Genomic DNA, 11,326 nt, shown 5'->3' with positions numbered 1-11,326 from the left:
TGCTGGCTCACAGTCAGCTGGCTGTTGACCAACATCCCCAGGTCCTTCTCCCGCAAGCAACTTTCCAGCTACTTTTTCCCAGGCCTGTAGTGTTGCACAGGGTTGTTTTGACCCAAGTGCAGGACCCAGCTGGCCCTGTATGAAGCTCCCACCACTGCCCTGAGCCCATCAATCCAGCCTGTCCAGATCACTCCGCAAAGACTCTCTACCCTCAAGGAGATCAGCACTCCTGCCCAGCTTAGTGTCATCTGCAAACTTACTGAGGGTGTACTTGATCCCCTCTTTTGCTGACCAGATACCCAAATAGGAAGGATATTATCACTAACAGACAGCACACAGACCATAGCCCTCCCTTCAATTCCAAACCACATATGAGGGATATGAGGTGGCCAACCACCAGAGGAATAAAAAGGTTGGTATATCCACTCACAGCACAAGACAAGCTGAAGACAGGAGGAAATCAACCAAGGAACAAGGCAACCAGTCCAACTCCAGTGGTGTAGCCATGACCATACAATGGTGCCATTACTATGGATATATTCCCCTCTCTGATCCCAGCCATATCAGTGCTCTGCCACCACTTTTGGCTTTGCCTACAATGGGCAGTTGAGGAGCCCTTCCAATAACTGAAAACCCAACAGAGCACACTTACTACATAACCAAACCTCTTGCTCCAACCCACAGGCTTGGGAGGCTGAGGATATTTTATGCAGTTAACCTGGAGACAGGGGCACCTGGTGGTGGTCTTCTAATTGGTTCCCACCCAAGGCTGGCCAGGCCCTGAGTGAAACCATTCAGGGGTATCTTTCCTGCCTGGTTGTAGACATCATCTATATGTCAACCCTGATTCAGGGCTGTGGGTTTAAACCCCAGCACTTCATCCCCTCATCCAGGTCATTGATGAAGATATTAAACAGAACAGGCCCCAGTACTGAGCCCTGTTGAACACCATCTGTGACTGGTCACCAGCTGTCAAAGGCTTTACTAAAGTCGAGGTAGGCAACACCCACAGCATTTCCCTCATCCACTAGGCAGGTCACCTTGTCATAGATCAGGTTAGTCAGGCAGGACCTGCCTTTCACAAACCCATGCTGACTGGGCTTGATCACCTGGTTGTCTCATACATGCCATGTGATGGTGCTGGAGATGATCTGCTCCATAACCTTCCCTGACAATGAGGTCAGACTGACATGCCTGTAGTTCCCCAAATCCTCCTTCTGGCCCTTCCTGTAGGCAGGTGTCACATTTGTTAACCTCCAGTTCACTGGGATCTCCCTGGGGGAGTTACTAAGGAAAGCCCCTGTATGGTGAGATCTGCCACTCTGCTGTGGGTCAGGTGAGCTCTGGAGGAACTCCCCTTGGCAACTGGCTTTTCTGTTTTGAGACTCTTCAAGATGTGTATAGATAGCACATTTGACTGAAAACATCTTATTTTATGACCATGTAATTTTAATATCTTTTTTCCTATCACTTAAACCAATAGTTAAACAAATAATGTACAGCCAATACTAAAGCTGACAAAAAAATTAAATGTTTTGAGTCTTTTCATGTGGATTTCAGACAGGATACTTTGGGTTTCCTATTTTATCCTTTTTGTCTGATACCTTTTGTCTAAAGGCATTATTTCAATTTTTCAAATGAAGTATCTGTGGGTGACTGCATTCTATCTCACCAGCACTGTTCAGTACTGCCCATGGCAGTACCTTCTGTTTCCCTTTTTTCTTCTTTACTTGTTACTCAGCACTTTTAAGGCATTGATCATCATGTGTAATGTGAATGCTACTTAGACTGTTTTGCAAAATCATAAAAATTACCAGCATTACAAGATTGTGAGTAGATAAGCTCAAGCAAGAAGATAAAGAGAATCCCCTGAAGCTCTGAGACCAGCTGAGGCCGGAGTGTGTTGTGCCACCTTTAGGCTGTGCTACCACCCATCGGCTCGGAGTGGAATGAAGCAGAGCAGCGCCGCAGAGCAAGGCCCTGCTCGGCACTGCCTGCCGCGGCCACCCCGCCCCCCGGGCCCTGCCCCCCTGGCCCTGCCCGGGTATATGGGATTTGCTTGGTAGCTGGTACAAGAATAGATTTTTTTCTTTTTAATGAAAAGTGAGGGAGTTTAAAAGTGTCATCACTTTAAAGGCTTTTTTTTTTTTTTGTAAGGGAATCTTAAAATATTTACCATTTTAAAATGTAAAGTTCTCCTTATAGCTGTAGACACAAGCTATCTTGCTCTTCTTTCTCATTCTGGAAGGGGTTTCACTCGGGACCACTCTCTACAGCTCAGGATCTTAGTATCTGGGAACAGTTCCTGTGCAGGACAGAATCCAAATTAATCTTTCTACTGATTTCTTAATATTGCAGGTAAAACTTCTTATCTTGAAGGTTACTGTCAGCAGAAGTAATGAACTGCTATGGTTTTTGACAGTGACAGTGTAATCCAGTGCACCTTTAAACAATTTATTATTTGGTCAGACAAATAATGTTTTTCTCTTTTCGCATCAGTGATGTGCATCCTCCTGTAACTTCTGTAGGCTCTATAGCACATGCAGAGCCTCAAGAGTGGAGCAAAAATTTGCTCCAGAGTAGAACAAAATGTGTAGGTCCAAAAATTATTAACTATAAATATCAATCTTTATGTGCCTATGTATAGTAGGTGTAGTGTAGCATACAATTAAAGATACACCTTACAGTAAACAGCTACCTTTTTGTAAGCTGCAGTGTTAGTTTCAGTTAGACACTTGCCTAGAATGTACCTAACTATAAGAACATAAAAACTTCAAACATTATCTCTGCTAGGATAACTTCATAAATTTTGCTTCATGTCACAGAATAAAACTAAGATTTTAGTGTAGACTTTTTTGTTGATATTAAGCATTAGCTCATTTCACACTTGATGACCAACCTTGAACAAGCTGCTCATTAATTGTAATGTCTGGCTTCACATCAGTCCTAGGTGAAGAGCTTCATGTTAAAAACAGGTAATTCAGTGCCATTGTTACTGGCTTTGTATCTCGGAAGCCAAGTAAGAAAGATAAACATCGTACAGAGAAAGATGCAAGTACAGCTTACTGGGTACATGAACATTGGCATCAGTGGACCTTAAGATGTAGATTTTATTTGCAGCTGGCAAAAATACTATTTAGCCTAATTAATAATATGGTTATTACTGGTTTTACACTTGTTATGTACATATATAATATGGTTATTACTGGTTTTACACTAACACAAGGCAACGGCTGCAGGTGGAATAAAGGAATAGCCTGAGTCTGTCTTTACTGAGTGTGAACATTTGGGATTTCTTTATGCTGTTCCTGCTTGGTGAGACTGGCCATGAATGAGCAGACAGCTGAGGCAGTACAAATTCAACAGCAGAACGCAGGGGTGGATCTTGTCAATATTATGAGAATGCTTTAGTTTCACAACTTTTCTAGATTATAGTTCACAGATGAACTCTGACCCTGATATTCTGTACCACGCTTTTACAAAGCCAGAATTTATTGTCTGTACTTTTATAACATTTCCTTAATAATTCTGTCCATTATTTTCAGGAATATTCTGGAGCATTTCCAACAGAATCATATGAGCAATAGGAATTGCATGATTTTTGTTTGTGGTGTTTTGAAGATGTAACTTAAATTTTCCATACAACAGTTTAACATAAATGCCCACTTCAGGATATGTGAATTTCTTCTCTTGAAATGAACATTGAAACATGAATGTCAATGTTTCAATGAAAACATGAACATGAAATTCTCAGCTGTATAAGCTTGCTGAGAACTATTATTTTAATATTTTAGATTCTATCATCTGTTTAAAATTAACTGAATTTTAGATCCATGCAGCAGAGGGCAAAGTTGCTACTGGAGCAGCTGATTCATTTCATTCCAAAGCTGTTCTAAAATTAATTTAAATTTTTTGTAATGTCAGTATTAGTGTGTTTAAGAGTATTTGGATGTTGCTACACTAAGTTATAGGCACATCATTTCATTAGATTTCACTGAGGAGTGATTAAGCCTCTAAGGGTTATTTATGCATGTGTTATGTGGTACTGAAAAGATACCACACCTTTTGGAAATACAACTGTCGCTGCAGTGGAACATCTAAATAGTGAAATATGAAAGCAGGGAGTATGGGAGGTGGGGGGGACCCTTTTCAATACGAAATGTCTGTTCCTTTCTGCATGTATACATATCATTATTTTTCTAGACTCCATGTTAGAATTCAGGTAAGTTTCACATTAAAACTGCTTTTGGAGTCTGCTAATTTTGACTCCACAATCTTTTATTTTTTCTTAAATGCTGCTCCAGATACTGTTTAGAAACTGTTCCCTGCTGCTATTGGGAGACAGAACTATAATTTTCAAAGCTTTATCTATTAATATATAAAACTTGCATATCTTTTTCTGGGCTTGCAGCACAAAAGCAGCAGCCATGGTGTAGTTTCTCTAACGCATTCCTTATATCTCTGAAATTTAAATTTTGGACATTTGTAGTGAATTCTATTGGCAGCAAACCAGCAGTGGTAAACATGTTGTTCAGAGGAATACAACAATTTATGATTAACACCCACTACGTATTACATGAGGCTTTATGCAAAAAGGTTCTCCGACCAACAGTGGAGTTGAAACTGTCAGCTGAAAGGCAAGACCAAAACAGAGATTAGAGAGCTATTAGTTTATTGAGAAGATACTCACACTGCCATCAGCACAGGGAGCCCCAGTAACCACACGGAGGGAAGAGCAGAGTCTGCTCAGGCACCCGACAGGCTCCACCCAGGGACACCACTGCCTAAACATACTTCTTCTTCTTGACAACAGGTTTTATATATATATATATGTATATATACACACACACCATGCCCACCTGGTTAGACATCAAACAATACACCGTTGCAATAACTAGAAGCTCAGGTCCCTGTCACCTGAGGATCATCAGTGGGGGCAGGATGTTTGCTTTGTGAACTGGGACGAGATCATGTGCATCGAGCCGTGTCCTTGACTCCTTGCCAGTCTTCCAAGTCCTCCCCTTGCAACCTGGACATCCCAACGTGGTGCACTCTTCTGTACAGACTGCAGGGACCATGTTCCAAAACTTGAGAGCAGACAATTTTATGCATAGTTTTTCTTTCACCTCAATCAGTACATCAGAAAAAAACAAAACAAAACAATGGCCTTGTGGTATAGCTATTTACACTTGCAGCAGCACAGATATTTATGTGTTAAAAGATTTATATATAAAAGTATGTTTCCTATTATTTCCCTATTAAAAAAAAAAATCTAATGCATAAGTATTTGTAAGTTCCTTCCCCAAAATAATCTGAAAATTTATACTGTGTTTTAGGAAGACTTTTGAAATAATGTACACAAACAAAGATTACCTGAAAATACTGCCTGAGGGAAGACAACAAGAATCAGAATGGCAATATGCCATTAATAATGTTCAGAAATGCAGCTACTCTGAGGTTAGCATTTCTTTTGTTCACTTGGCTGTCTCTGTTCTGGCTGACTTGTATCAATCCCAAATCAAAAATCATCAATGAGGTGCTTCGTTAACACACGGGAAATAGTCTTCAGTCTTGAAGAGGACTGGAGGTTCATAGAGAGTCTGTTGTCGTGAGGAAGATTTCTGCAAATGAGAGAAGTTTATTTTTTGCCTTCTTAAAAGTGGAAGCTTTAAAACAAAGCCTACAGAGCTAAAATGCAAAATAGAAAAGTTTTAAAGGCCTATCTCCTTAGTCAGGTGAGGTTTTAATCATAGCTCAGATGTGTCTGGCATATTTTTAATGATACTGAAGAAAAGCAGCACTCAACCTTTGCCATTCTATGTCCTGAACAGACTCAGTTCTGGAAAGTGGGCTTTCCAGGCCAGCTCTGCAGGAGCCGAGCAGGTAATCTTGTCCAGCTGATGGTATAGTCACTGTAACCTTCATCCTTCCAAAGCTGCGTACCTTTACCTTTCCTGTTCCAGCCTTCGACTTCTCCCCAGCAGCTTAATTTGAGTTCACCCTAGCCTGTGTTCTCCTGTCCTTAGTTAAAGAAGTCTTCATACAGAAACACACCTAGCAGACATTTCTTCCAAGAAGGTTGCTGCTCCTGCTGAGCTTCTTCATCAAGTGTATGTTATAGTATACATTCTGTATGTTATAGATTTTGATGAACTATTTTGGAGAGCTCAGTCAGTTTGCCTGCAGTTTTTCAGGTTCTTTTTTGCCTGTCTGGGATGAGGAAATCACAGTTTTCACCCACAATGAGGTTAAAAGCATACCAAATATCATTAGGATACTTGGACTCTGGAATGCTTTAGTACCAAAATGAGGATGTAATTAAGGACACCTAAAGAACAGGTAAGTGGAATTTTTCCAGTGTTCAGTTGAGCTGTATACTTCTTCTTCATTTGAAACACGTACATATTCCCCTGTTATATTCAAAATTGCTGATTTATGACATTTAAATTACATTTGTCTTTAACTTTACAATACATGAATTTCTCTGAAATAAATTTATTTTGCCACTCCAGTTCTAATGAAATACAAAAATAGAAACAGAGATCGTATCTATAAATAGTGGATCTATACATAGTGGATCTATAAATAGCATTATCAATGTTCTCCCTATCAGAAATTTTGCCAAATGTGAAAACAATCTTTGAAATCAAAGTTCTGGTTTAGAAAATTAATTTCCTATTCTGTACTGCCCTATGAGAAAACACCTTACAAGCAAGGGAGACTAAGGTCACAGGTACTCTTCAGTTAAGAGGCAGTGTATTTGCACACGTGCAAGAAGGGGCAGTTTCAATCCAGCCCACAAACTCGTAGGCAGGCACAGCACCCATGGCTGCCTAAGGACACATTTATGATTAGTTATTTTTGCAGCTGCATAGCAGACAGTTTTACCTTTCAAGAGAGTCTACATCCTTAGTGATATTATAAGTCTTACAGTACTGTACTTTACACTGCCTGGTATTCACAAGGGAAGAATTTGGGGTGAAATCTGAAAGTGAGATTACAAATCCATAGCTTGAGAAATACAAAGTATATCCTTTGTGTAAAAAACAGATACATTTTAAATGCTAAGAGAGGGAGGGGACTTGACTAAATTCAAACTGTAGCAGGGAATAGTGAATTACAGCTACACTGAAAACCATGACATGAGTGTATCCTTCTTTTCCAAACCATTAATATACTGAGTGAGTTAGGCACAAGGACAAATCTCTACAGGCTTTTTCATTTGGACATGCTTATGTTTCCTACTGAAGATAGACATTTTACTATGCAACAGTCAGTAACACTGTGGAAGAGTGACCTGCCATTTTAGTTAATCAATTAATGCCAGTAAGTTGATTTTATGGCTATCCATACTCAGACTAAGAGTCCACTGGACATGCCAGGTTCCATTTGATAATACTTATTCCACCTTATTAATTGTGGAAAAACTGCTAAGTTGACAAAATGTTCCAATACAACACTAAAAAAGAACTTCCTTAGAACTTTAAAATTTTTCAGCTGAAGACTGTAAGTTTCATGGTTGACAAATGTTTTTAGCAACAAAATTGAAAATACTGTTGAATACTGTTCAAGGGAACTGCTGCAGTTGTTTGGTTTTGTTACTGGCCCATAAATAGCAGCTTTGTGTTGTTGTTTGTTTGTTTGGGTTTTTTTTTTCCAAAGAAAAAATGACATCATTCTAAACTTAAAAAACAAAGAAAATGAAGGAATGAGAAGTTAAATGACTTTGAGACTGCACAGAAAACAGCACTGAAGACCAGGTTTCCTGAACTGAGTCTTAACAAGACAATACACACTCTTTTCACATCTATTTTTCCCTACTGCCACACGTGCTTGCAATATGTAAGAACACAAATACCTCCAACAGCCACAACCATCTTCCTCTCTCCCTCTGCAAGCCTACTTTATTTCAGCATTCTCACCAGCATTATGATGCAGAAACCTGAATTAGTGCAGGACAAATACAGGAAAAGATAAAAGAAATCTGGGAGCTACGAAGACACAAGGAGGAGTACTTCTAAATGCTGTCCTGGCAGCTGATGCTAAGAAGCATTACGTGTTTAGAAGTCTTTTTTTGTTTGTTTGTTATGGTTTGTTTTTTTTAACACAAGTTTATTTTAAAACTCAGGCACAATGCCAGTTGCAGGTTAGGTAAGGCATCTCTTTGAAACCTACCAGAGCACTTCAAGTCTTCTGTGGAGAAACAGTCCACAGGTAGTAACAAGGAAAGATAAAGAAAATCACTTCCTTAGAAACCTTAACAAGGTGCTTACGTGATTACTGAGTTGTGTGGATTGATTACAAATAGGACCTTTATTTTAAAAACATTGTGCAGTGTAACCTTCGCTTCCTTTTTTGGTAACACTTTTGCAATGATACTATGAATGCAGTATGATCCTTCAGCAGTGTTGTCTGTTCATGCTTTTCCTACTTGCTTTGCATACCAACAGAGATCAAAAGTGGTTTAATATAAAGGCTTGTGCCTTACGTGCTCGTTTGTGCCCTTTATGTTCCCTTCATTCTGCATTCAGCCTTATTCTGTAAAGCCACATAAATCCTTGTGAGAATTTGTGATTTTTACATTTGGGTTGTTTTTTTTTTTAATTAAGCCCGTGAATTTTGCAAAAATCCTAATAAACTATATGAAAGTTTTACAGTTAAATTCAGGTGTATCTGGAACAAACTTATTATTTTTTAATCATTCACTCTGGGAATCACAGCAGCTAAGGTGGTCAGATGGTAACAGAAGTTTACTTACATTAAGGAAGGATGGTATGCTGATTGTGTGCAAGAATTTCTTGAAGGTGCTTGGAAAAGCTCCAAGGTCTGTTTCTGCCTTTACAACCCGTTCTTCCAGTCCAGCTACACTATTTCCAATCATCTTCACAAGTGCCTAGTGGGGGGGAAAAAAACAAAAAAAAACAAAAACAAAACAAAACACAAAAGAAATCCAACTTCCCCATTAACAAATTAAAACAGAATTATGTGTTGCAGGACAGTGGTGAAAGTTCCATTACTTAAATGAGAAAAAAATCAAACACTCCATGCTCTATTTCCCTTCCACCTCCAACTCCATTTTATTGCTAAAAACTACTCCAGCTACTTAAAAGGCTGTAAAACCAGGTTAAATCTAATAAAACAATCAGTCACCTTTTTCCTATCTGCCTTTCAAACAACTCGTTTAGACTTCTATCTGCCTTTCTATTAAAAGTGAGACCAAGGACCTGAACAACAGTTTTGAAAGCTTTACCAAGGATCAATAGACCTCTCATTCTACTAGCCTCTGAATAGCTCTCAAGGAAGTAACTTTCAAAGATACTATACAAAAAAAAAAAGTGGTACTACTGCGTTCCAAAAAAAAGATGTCTGCCTTGCTTCAAGCAGTAAATTAAAAAAAAATATTATAAAGAAGCCATTTTGTCCTAGAAAGCCCAGTCTCCAGAAATTCTTAATAAATTGTGTTCTTTTTATTAACTCTGCTCAGACTGGATGTGGAGAGCAAAACTGACCTGAGCCCACCCTGTGCACGTACATGCACACACACACAGTTACAGCATGTTGCTAATCCTTCTCCTCATTAAGAAATGGAATACATCTAGAAGACACCAAATACATACCTCTAACTTGTCAATCTTCCTGTAGATCTGTCTCATTTCTGTAGCTTTTGTGTAAATCTGAGGTATACTTTCATTGACAACTTGAGAGGAATCACTTCGAATCTAAAGATGATTCAAAGAAACAACACAAAAATCAGTGAATAAACTCAAACATTTAGTAGTTTTACTTCTCAAAACTAGAACTGTGCTCCAATTAAGAGACTAAAACTCACAGTTTAACAATATCAGATTAGTCTTAGTATTAAAATACTAGATGCAAACTAATAAGCTAGCTTCTCTGTATAGTTTAGTGTCTGAACAAAATTTATTTTGCATAGGCAAATATTTACCTCTTTAATTGTATTAAAAGTAGGCTATTGCAGCCTTATTACAACTAAGAGGTGGAACATTTCCCAAGACATACTAAAGAATTAAATATATTAAACTAAAGTTGTGACTTGTATTTTACTACCTGTGCATTTCCCCATCTTTGCTAAAAAAGTCAGGCTACAAAATCTTCTTTTATTGGTATTAAAAAAAGTAAAGCTCCCCTCAGAGCTGTGCAGAGAACCCTGGGTGCTACACTTTTAAAGATGGCCTGTATACCAACCAGTGCCAGCTTATAGGGACCTTCCACTCAGTTTCTCCATCTCCTCCCACGTGAAAGTGAAAACAAAGCTGCCTTTCTAGTGAAAGGGTCCCCTAAAGACAAATCTAGCTTTGGAGGTCTGGCAACTCTGGTTAGATACTTTGATTACAAAAACCACAGAGGATGTCTTTATGTGTTTTAAAGGAGAAGCAGAACATCATACTGTTCATTTAAACATTTGTCATTGCACTATTCAAAATGGGATTCTTTGTATATACATGGACAAATATACAAATACAATTAAATAAACAGGCAGTTATATAGCTATACAGGTATATTTTTGTTCCTACATTGAAGTTTGGTAGTTTTAATCTATGGGTGATCTAATTATAAAATTATGTAGTTATCAAATGTGCTTTCCGACTGGAATCTGACTCAACCAAAGGCAGCTTCCTATCTCTGTTTCACTTAAAAACACAAGAACATATTAAACTGTGTTCTGACTTCAAAAAATGCAGCTATATGCAAGTTACACATACCATGTCCAGCATTCCCACAAATTCATCCACTCTGGTCAGCAAATCTTCTAGGCTCTTGTCTAAGCTTTCTATCTGCAAAATAAAACCACTTTAAATATGCCTGAAAACACCCCCCACCACCACCCCAGGTCCTCCCACACAAAACCTCTGAGTACAGCCATCAGTCAGATGAAACCCAGGGTAACAGAAGCCCCACCTCTAAGCGCAGGTGACCAGTCACACTGGTATGTAGAGTTACGGAATGGTTTGGGTTGGAAGGGCCCTTTTAAAGTTATCCGGTCCACCCCTCCTTCAGTGAGCAGGGACATCTGCAAGTAGCAGGGTGCTCACAGCCCTGTCCCACCTGACCTGGAATGCTTCCAGGGATGGGGCTTCTACCACCTCTCTGGGCAACCTGGGCCAGTGTTTCACCACCCTCATCATTAAAAAAATCTCATGTTATTATCCCTATATCTAAATCTATGCTCTTTCAGTGTAAAGCCGCCACCTCTCGTCCTACCTGCCATGTACCTACACCCCTTGTCCTACCTGCCCTCGTAGAAAGTCTCTTCCCACCTCCTTGCAGGCTCCCCTTAGACACCGGGATAACGCCCCCCTGGGCC

The 11,326-nt window shown here is 39.3% G+C and overlaps 1 protein-coding gene across 1 annotated transcript; it reads right to left on the bottom strand.

Moving 5' to 3' along the window:
• Window positions 1-5,528: 5,528 nt before the first annotated feature.
• Window positions 5,529-10,796, bottom strand: BCAS4 (breast carcinoma amplified sequence 4; the record flags this gene model as incomplete). Its single annotated transcript, XM_008935583.1, has 4 exons — window positions 5,529-5,621; window positions 8,759-8,893; window positions 9,618-9,719; window positions 10,725-10,796. Coding segments are annotated over 4 exons (402 nt in total), but the record flags the coding sequence as incomplete, so codon positions are not given.
• Window positions 10,797-11,326: the final 530 nt, after the last annotated feature.

Source organism: Merops nubicus, unplaced genomic scaffold (assembly GCF_000691845.1).
Source record: "Merops nubicus isolate BGI_N331 unplaced genomic scaffold, ASM69184v1 scaffold1602, whole genome shotgun sequence".
NCBI classification, from domain to species: Eukaryota; Metazoa; Chordata; class Aves; order Coraciiformes; family Meropidae; genus Merops; species Merops nubicus.
Note: the sequence above shows the minus strand (reverse complement) of the source record. Positions and strands in the feature narration are given on the sequence as shown.